Below are 9290 nucleotides of genomic sequence, written 5' to 3'. Positions count from 1 at the left end.
GTAGCATAATCCTCTCAGTGACTGTACTTGATGTGAATCTACTTAACTCAATAGCTTTGATGCCTGTGCTGTAAAGTGGAGCTGTTACTCTCTTGTTACTGGTAGCTGTGCGGTCGTGCTGTGCCACAGTTTGCACGGATGAAGAATCGACCAATCTCTGCGGCTTCGGCACATGGGCTTTGTATACTTACTCGTTAGTCATTTCACATGAACGTTTTTATAGACCACAGTACAAGTATTACACGTGATGGCACCACCAGTATGTTTGTCACTTTATGGAAAGGAGGGAAAGCGCTGCAAGTTTTCATTTTACTTGAATCATGTCCATTTTGCCTTTGTTCAAGTCTGTATTTATTACTTGTTTGTCTCGCAATGGAGTGTTGTTTGTGGATATATGTGTGAATTCTTGCATCCGACGGCAAATTTAAGGAATTCTGACGATTTGACTGCCAAGCTGAGATTTGTATGTTTATGAAAATACTGTATGCTCTTACTTGCATCTGCATCTTTGAAACATGGAAGGCATTTTGGGTCTCTTTTGTGTGGAAGCCTGTTTCTGTCACAGAATAAAAATTTCAATTGCGACGTTTTTTTTTTTTTAAGTCTGAATTTTGAGTTTGTATCTTACAATTCTGACAATTCTGACTTTTTTTTTTTTTTTTTTTTTTTTTTTTTTTTTTAAAAAAAGAAAGTTTTATAAAAAAAAAAAAAAAAAAAAATTTTTTTTTTTTTTTTTTTTTTTTTTTTTTTTTTTTTAAACAAAGTCAGATTTATAAGATGAAAAAAAAATCACAATTACCTTTTTTATTGTATTATTCCATGGCAGGAACGGGCTTATGTAATTTTGTGTTTGTTCTGATATGATATTTTTATAGTTTACATTTATTTTTATATAGCTTACTTTAATTTTTTTTTAGAAGTCATAGGCACTTTTGTTCCTGAAACACCAATGTTTGCCCTTATAATGAAAAATATCAAGAAAATGCAGTTGGCAGAATGCAAAGCACGTTTTGCCTGGTCTCTGTCGGTACTATGATTTTTTTACTTATACTATCATTTTTATTTTCTTTATTTGGCCTTCATTTACATGTTTAATCAGATATAGATGATCACTAGAAATTGCCGGTGACTTTTCGGAATGGCTTGTTTGAACCCTCGTGGAAATTTCATTTTATTAATCGACATTTGTTAATGCAGTGGTTCAATCACTGATCTGAGTGTAATTGATTTGTTGCTATATCAAATGTTAAAAGTCTATTACCTCCATTGATTCCAGTGTTTGGTGTCAGTGCACTGTACTTTGTGTAAATTTTTTGTGTATTTGAAGGTGTCATATTCATTTTGTGCTATCCGAGCATGTTCTTTGTGTTGCTTAACTGAATTTACTAAAGGTGGTGTCCTACCAGCTTACACTTTGATTTCTGTAATGATTTCACATTCCTTTTAAATAGACTGTTTACTAATTCTTGCTACTGAGTTACAGAGTTTGTGTAAAGATTAATGTGATATTGTAATATTTTTCACCATGTGCATTGAATCACATTACACACTCCAACTGAATAAAACGTATCCTAAATGATATGGCTTGGGTAGAATGTATGTCCTCTCCAAGTTTTCTAATGATGTACTACTCATGGATAGACATTTCTTTGGCTATGTTATGTAGCCTATGTCATTGCATTGTGTAAGAGAATGATGCTTGATCAACTGTACATAGCTGAAAGCTAAAAAAAAGGAAAAAACAACTCAATTGTCATTATATTGTAGTGTCGCACGAATGCTTGTAATATTGCTTCTGAATGTTTGTGAACCTAGAAACATTTTGTACATTTCTTGTATTTTATTTGGCCAACTTTTGAGATGTATTTCTTCAGAATTCATCATTTATTCTGAGAGTACTTTAAGCAACATTCCACAGATTTAAACGTTTTCAGACTTGCCTGGTTTGACTTCAATAAACTGTAATGAATGTTCGAGTGTTTCTTTGAATCCGCATCTGAATTGAGTTTGTCGTAATTGACGCTGTTACAGATTTGGTGGTGTATGATAAAACTTTGCTAAATGTAGCCTACATATTTTTGAATATGTTTACTTTGAATAGGGTCCAGTGGTTAAGGAAATTTGCAAGTGCAAAAATTGTCGAGGGTTGGGGCTGTGACGGTCTCTAGAGGGCTTATGATTCATGATTATCTACGACTGATATGTCCGAATCGATTCTTTTGAACGTTCGTGATTATGATACATTCGAGTCATCGCGTCGTGTTCACAAAAGTAACATTTATCACTAATTTTGCCATTAATTTACTTAAAAAACAGTATCTCCATTAAAGCCAATGTGACATTGTAGAATTTATAGCAGAAGGCTTGGCTTTTGCCTAAAATGTTTCATAGTATTTGTATATGGTCTGAGGACAGCTAGTTTTAGGGGAAGTGAATAAAGTGAATGAAGATTTAAAAAAATGTTAATTGACAAATTTTGAACTTACTCTGCATTAGATTTTAAAATAGCAACATTTTCACTTTGAAATTAATCAAAGTCATCATTCATTACCTCATTTTAAATTCGCGTGATTCGCGAAAAAGCTCTGCGAATCGGCTCGATCGAATCAGTTAAAAAGAACCGGTTCAAACGAACGATTCCATCGCGACTCGGCCATACCTGAAAGGACTGACGTGTCAGAGCTCTTCATAGCTGCCGGTACGCCGCTCAGCTGCTGCTGGACATGTCAAGTATATATGATAGACCTCACGAAATTCTGCTCCGGTGGCTGCTCTCAACAGCCGACAAGGCAACGGTTTAGACGGAAAAGGAAAGAATCCGAAGGTCGGTATTCAACTCCGAACTGCAGACAAAAGACGGAGGATGCGCGATGTCGTGTTTGCGGAAATGTTCGTAAGCGAATCTCACAGATGTGGCGCGGAGGGTCGTGCGGCTGGTGACAGCACATCTTATAGATTAACTATCTGTTTGTCTCCCGTGAGACACTCTAGTGGTGGAAATATCGATCCTTACTTCCGTGCTGGAAAAACTGAATCTAGCTATTTTGAAACGTGGTAGCTGACTTCTAGTTGGTTTAAACTGTAGACCATCTTGGACCATCTATAACCTATCCACCAGCTGTTTGTGGTGGTTAAACAGGTTGGAGATGGTTTCTAGCTGATCCAAGGTGGGCATTAGTTGGAGACCAGCAACATAACAACTAATAGCTGGTTATAATTGGTGGTCAGGTTGGGTTTGGAACATGGTAACTGGCCAGTCAGCTTGTAATGACCATTATAGACCAGCTAGAAACCAGATACCACCTTAAACTAGCTTTTCTAATGGAGTTCCATGCTGGAAAAACTGTTAAACCTAGCTGTATTTTGGAACATGGTAACTGGTTTGGTCCAAGCTGTCGACCATCTTGGACCATCAACAAACCATCAACTAACTGTTCATACCATCTTAAGGGGGTTAAGATGTAAGATGTTGCCTAGATGGTTTCTAGCCGATCCAAGGTGGTCATTAATTAAGGACCAACAACAAACCAATTAATCGTTGGTCGTACTTGGTGGTCAGGTTGGTTTGTGGTACATGGTAACTGGTCAACCAGCTTGTAATGACCATCATAAACCAGCTAGAAACCAGATACCATGTTAAACCGGACTTTCTAACAGGGTTCTGTGATATTAAATCCCCTTTTAAATAACACCTAGTGGTTTCTTTTCTTTTTGTTTTGGGATTATAATCCTAACCAGTTGAAGTGTCACATAACCCCATTGTGATGGAAGGTTGTTGGTGATGAAGTTTATCTGGGTTGAATTCTCAGATATTCATTTCTATCTGAATATGAATTTATGATTTCCGCTTAATGCAACAGTCATCTTCCACTTTTTCCAGGTTTTAGTTGGAGGTATCTTCGATGACAAACCAGGACCAAAGATGAGGAAGAGTTTTGATCATGGCTTTATTGCAGAAGTTATTATGCGGCTGCTGCTTTTAGGTGTTTTTCTGTAAGTACTTGATTAAAAAGAAGCTACAAATCTTCAGTTACATTTGGCCTGGACTTCAGTGGATTTGACAGATCTAACCATTCAGAACCTGTTGTGCTAGTCTTTTGCTCAGTTTTAAAGTTCTCTCGCAGCTGTGTGGGAAGATTTTCCGGTCTCTTGAGCTGTGCCTGTGTTTGTCTGTTTTGTGGAGATGAGGATTGTTCTCTCAGGCTGTTATTATGCTCTTGTAGCGTGACTGAGGAGCTTCCTCCCTTCAGCCGTGAGATCCAGCCTGAGGAACTCTGGCTCTATAAGTTCCATCCCGTCAAAAAGGACCGTGTTCCTACCCGCCTCATGTTTGTAAGTGCTTACAACTCCTGTTCAGCCACAGAAAATCATTTGAATATAAAATGCATGTGTGTGATGATGATGATGCTAATGGGGAATCTCATGACTTCTCTGATTAACATCTTGAAACAGTCTATTGCCCTCTTCACTCCATTGGTGGTTATTTTCTTACTTGGTGGAAAGGGAGATATGAAAGAGGCATCTTTGGGTAAGAAATATGTGAAAATTATATGTGCATTATTGCACCTTAAAGCTTGTTTGTGTGTGTGTATATATATATATATATATATATATATATATATATATATATATATATATACATATTGCCATTCAAAAGTTTGGGATCAGTAAGATTGTTAATGTTTTTGAAAGAAGTCTTTTCTGTTCATTAAGGCTGCATTTATTTGACCAAAAATACAGAAAAAACTGTAATAATGTAAAATATTATTACCATTAAAATAATGGTTTTTTATTTTAATATACTTTAAAATATAATGTATTTGTGTTTCCAATATTGATAATAAATCAGCATTTAAGAATGATTTCTGATGGATCATGTGATACTGAAGACTAGAGTAATGATGCTGAAAATTCAGCTTTGCATCACAGGAATTGTACTTTAAAGTATATTAAAATAGAAAACCGTCATTTTAAATTGCAATAATATTTCACAATATTACTGTTTTTTTTCTGTATTTCTGATCAAATAAATGCAGCCTTGATGAGCAGAATAGACTTCTTTAAAAAACATAAAAAATCTTACTGATCCCAAACTTTTGAGCAGCTGTGTGTGTGTACGTATAGATATTTATTTATATAAAATAGATATTTATATATAAATGTAACAATGTTGTTGTTAGCATTAATAATAATACATAAAATATAAGAATTTGATATTTATAAATATTTACATACAATATATGGATAAATGTATTGAGACACCTGATCGTTACACCAACAGGGACTTTCATGACCGTGTATTCTAAACAAAAAGTGGGTCTCCCCTTTCCATCTATAACGGCTTCCACTCTTCTAGGAAGGCTTTCCACATGAGTTTAGAGTTTTTCTGTGGGAATTTTTGCCTATTCATCCAGTAGAGTATTTGTGGGGTCAGACACTGTCCACAGATGTTGGATGAGAAGGACTGGCTTGCAATCTTGGTTCCCAAAGGTGTTTGATGGGGTTGAGGTCAGGGCTTTGAGTAGGACAGTCAAGTTCCACAACAAACTCATCCAGTCATGTCTCTATTGATCTTGTCATGCTGGAATAGAAAAGGGCCTTCCTCAAACTGTTCTCACAAAGTTGGAAAGCATAGCACTGTCCAAAATGTCTTGGTAGGCTGAAGCATTAAGATTTCGCTTCACTAGAAGTAAAGGGCCAACCCCTGACAAACAGACCCACACCATTATTCCTCTTCATCCAAACTTTACAGTCGGCACAATGCATTCTCATTCTCCTGGCACCCACTAAAGCCAGACTCACCCATCAGGCCGACAAACCGAGAAGTGTGATTCTCACAAAAGAGGTTTCCACTGCTCCAGAGTCCAGTGGTGGCGTGCTTTACACCACTCCATCCGACGCTTGGCATTTCATGCAGCTGCTTGGCCATGGAAACCCATTCCATGAAGCTCACGTTGCACAGTTTTTGTGCTGATTTCATGCCAGTGGAAGTCTAACTTCTCAGCTATGGAATCAGTTGGTTCCTTTTACTCACTATATGCCTCAGCACTCGGTGAACCCGCTCTGCGATTTTACATGGTCTTCCGCTTCGAGTTGCTGCTGTTCCTAAAAGTTCAACTTTCCAGTAATACCACTTACAGTTGACCGTGGAATATCTACAAAATTACACAAACTGATTCATTGCAAATGTGGCATTATATCACAATACCATGCTTGAATTTACTGTGCTCTTCAGAACGACCCATCTTTTCAACAACAAAATTTTTTTTGTAAATGCAGACTGCATGGCTGTGTGCTTGATTTTATACACCTGTGGAAATGGGTCTGATTGAAACAACTCCATTCATTTATTAAGAGGAGTGTCCCAATGATTTTGTCCATATAGTGTGTGTGTGTGTTATAAAAAAAATATATAAAATATAACACTGTTTGTAATCATAATGATTTTATTTTTATAGTTCATATAAAATGATGTACATGTATTATAAGAATGGTTATATTCTTCCCAGTAATGTTTATGTAGATTAATGCAAATCATTGTGAAATATAGTTGTGTTGATGCTAGTCTGGAGATAGAGATAAATGATGATCTGATAATCTTGAGTGTTATTGTCTCTGTATGTCGTTTGTATGACGCAGCTGTGACTTTGACCCTGTTGTTAAATGGAGTTTTCACTAATGCAATCAAGCTAGCCGTGGGCAGGTGAGTGAGTGATCTAATCTCATTACACTGTTAACTTTGCACTAGATACTTTTATATTACATTTTGAATATCTCCCATTAAAGGGTTAGTTCACCCAAAAATGAAAATTAGCGTGTGTTTTACTCGCCCTCGAAGCATCCTAGGTGTATGTGACTTTCTTCTTTTTGACGAATCCAGTCGGAGTTATATAAAAAATTGTCCTGGCTATTCCAAGCTCTATCATTGCAGTTGAACAGTCCACAAGTCGTCAAATAAAGCGTGCACATTCATAATAAAACGTGCCTCACACGGCTCCGGGAGGTAAATAAAAGCCTCCTGTAGTGAATGCATGCTTTTTTGTAAGGAAAATTTGCTTTAAGCATAGAAAAATGGAATTTGGAATATTGGAAAATGGAATATTGGAAACCTAGAAAAGTCTAGTAGAGGGGACTAGATTGGGGTCAGGCGTAGTTCTTATTCCCAATAAACTTATATTTCTCTCTCCCTACCAGGCCACGACCTGATTTCTTCTACCGTTGTTTCCCGGATGGCCAAATGAACCCAGAGCTTCACTGTAGCGGTGACCCGGATGTAGTAATGGAGGGCAGGAAGAGCTTTCCAAGTGGACACTCGTCCTGTAAGAGCAGCTGCTGGGTTTATTTTAGGGATGCACCGATACCACTTTTTCCAGTACTTGCCCGATACCGATACTTTTATTTTTGGTACTTGCCAATACCGAGTACCGATACCAATATTTTTATTGCATTTGTAAATTTTTTAAAATATTGGGTACAGAAACCAAAAGAGTATGTATAATGTTAGTTGGTTAACTTTATTTTATCAAATAGATAGTCAAACCAAAATGTATTCAGACACCTTCAACATTTCTCACATTATCACAGTTTATTCGCTATATTTTAGAAAATGGTCATAAAATATAACACGAACAAGTGTCACATGATCCTTCAGAAATCGAATATTTGAAAGTTCAGAAAGATCAAAAGAACAGAAAATAGAATATCTTTAAAAAAAATCTTTACTGTCACTTTTGAGCTGTTGATTTATGAATTACTTATTCATTTATTTATAACTTAATGTGTCCTTGCTGAAGAAAAGATATTTGAAAATGGTTTTAAAATATTCCAACCTGAAACTTTTGAATAGTAAAAATACAATAGAATAGAATGCAGCTTTATATTGTCAGAATGTTCCACTGCCTGCGACTCGCGACATTTTTCCTTCTCATAGTTGCGTTTGCTGGTCTGGGCTTCGCTGCCCTGTACTTGGCTGGGAAGCTGCACTGTTTCAGCCCAGTAGGCCGTGGTAAAGCCTGGAGGTTGTGTGCCTTCCTCACCCCCCTCCTCTTCGCCGTCATGATCGCCCTCTCCAGAACATGTGACTACAAACATCACTGGCAAGGTGAGATTTTCATGCCATCGTCACTGTCCTACCTTCATATATTGTTTCAAGGCAATGCCATGATCTCCCGTTCATTCCCAGATGTGTTGGTGGGATCCCTCCTCGGTTTGGCCTTCGCATACTTGTGTTACCGACAACATTACCCAGCTCTCAATGACTCGGACTGCCACAGACCCCTCCGAATGAAAGAAGAGACAGTTCCTGCGCAGGAACGCAAGCAGGCCATCCCAGGCTACCTCTTACCTTTGTAGGAACTTAACCAGACCAACAACCATATACTGTGTGAAAGTTTACCAAGCCATTTGCTGCGATTATGTCTATTTTTTGTATGCGTGACGCCTGTCAATCAACAAGCACTTGTCGTTTTTGCCTTCCTGTACTGTTTTAGACATTCACAATGAATGTTCTGTGAATTGTAGAGCTGTCTTTTTGAACATGTCTTTGAAAATGTGTATCTTATCAAGCTCTTTGAAGTTTATATGTGAACTATCCTAGTGAAGAAATCTGTGAAAACGGCTTCTAGGTCAATTAAAAAATTTTGCAGACATATTTATAGAAATCTCCAGTGTATCTAAATCCCCTGATATCTTTGTCAATAAAATTTGGGCCATTTATAATGTATCGGCTGGATTGTGATCAGATCATTTGACGTTTTAGTGTCTGTCAACACTGTAGAAGATTGCTCGCTATGAGGAGACCTTTGCTCCAGGTGTTATCTGTCCACTGTGCTGTGTGGACGTCACTCCAGGGAATCTCCTGGAGGTGAGTCAATGATGTTTTGTTTGGTTTCATTTAGTTTTTCTCTGTAAAAACTATTAGATATGTTTGATAAATTATTATCTGACATAAAATTAACTTAGCATGAACTAGAGGTCTTGCACTTTAACCAGCAATGAAAATCATAATAAGAAGGTCCTATTTTTGATATGTAGTTTAATATTCAATTAATTTTTGGTAAAAACTATTTTTTTAGTTTGGGGGGGGGGGGAATCTATACTTTCAACTTGAAGGGAATCTATACTTTCCCTACAGATTATTTTTAGGTTTCATTTTTGTTACCAGAAACTAATGTCCCCAGAGCATTCTGGGAACCAAAAAATTGTTAACTGAGAGGCTCATAAAACCTTTAAATTCTTCAGAAAATAAATGTTTATAAGTAGTTAGGCATCATTTTTAATAATAATAAAAA

General features: G+C 36.9%; 1 protein-coding gene across 4 annotated transcripts; it reads left to right on the top strand.

The window, feature by feature from the left end:
• The first annotated feature begins 2644 nt into the window (after positions 1 to 2644).
• LOC107586127 (phospholipid phosphatase 5-like) lies at positions 2645 to 8722 on the top strand. Of its 4 annotated transcripts, none has more exons than XM_016273366.1 (8): positions 2645 to 2889; positions 3881 to 3993; positions 4224 to 4332; positions 4453 to 4528; positions 6640 to 6703; positions 7195 to 7319; positions 7931 to 8101; positions 8183 to 8722. In XM_016273366.1, the coding sequence occupies exons 1-8, from the start codon at positions 2737 to 2739 to the stop codon at positions 8350 to 8352; spliced, it is 981 nt and encodes a 326-aa protein (XP_016128852.1). In that variant the 5' UTR covers positions 2645 to 2736; the 3' UTR covers positions 8353 to 8722. The 4 variants fall into 4 exon arrangements, with proteins under 4 accessions (XP_016128852.1, XP_016128850.1, XP_016128849.1 ...); XM_016273364.1 differs by having other exon boundaries at positions 2754 to 2824; XM_016273363.1 differs by having other exon boundaries at positions 2854 to 2893.
• Positions 8723 to 9290: the final 568 nt, after the last annotated feature.

This window comes from Sinocyclocheilus grahami, unplaced genomic scaffold (genome assembly GCF_001515645.1).
Source record: "Sinocyclocheilus grahami isolate Dianchi unplaced genomic scaffold, SAMN03320097.WGS_v1.1 scaffold78.1, whole genome shotgun sequence".
Taxonomy (NCBI): Eukaryota; Metazoa; Chordata; class Actinopteri; order Cypriniformes; family Cyprinidae; genus Sinocyclocheilus; species Sinocyclocheilus grahami.
Note: the sequence above shows the minus strand (reverse complement) of the source record. Positions and strands in the feature narration are given on the sequence as shown.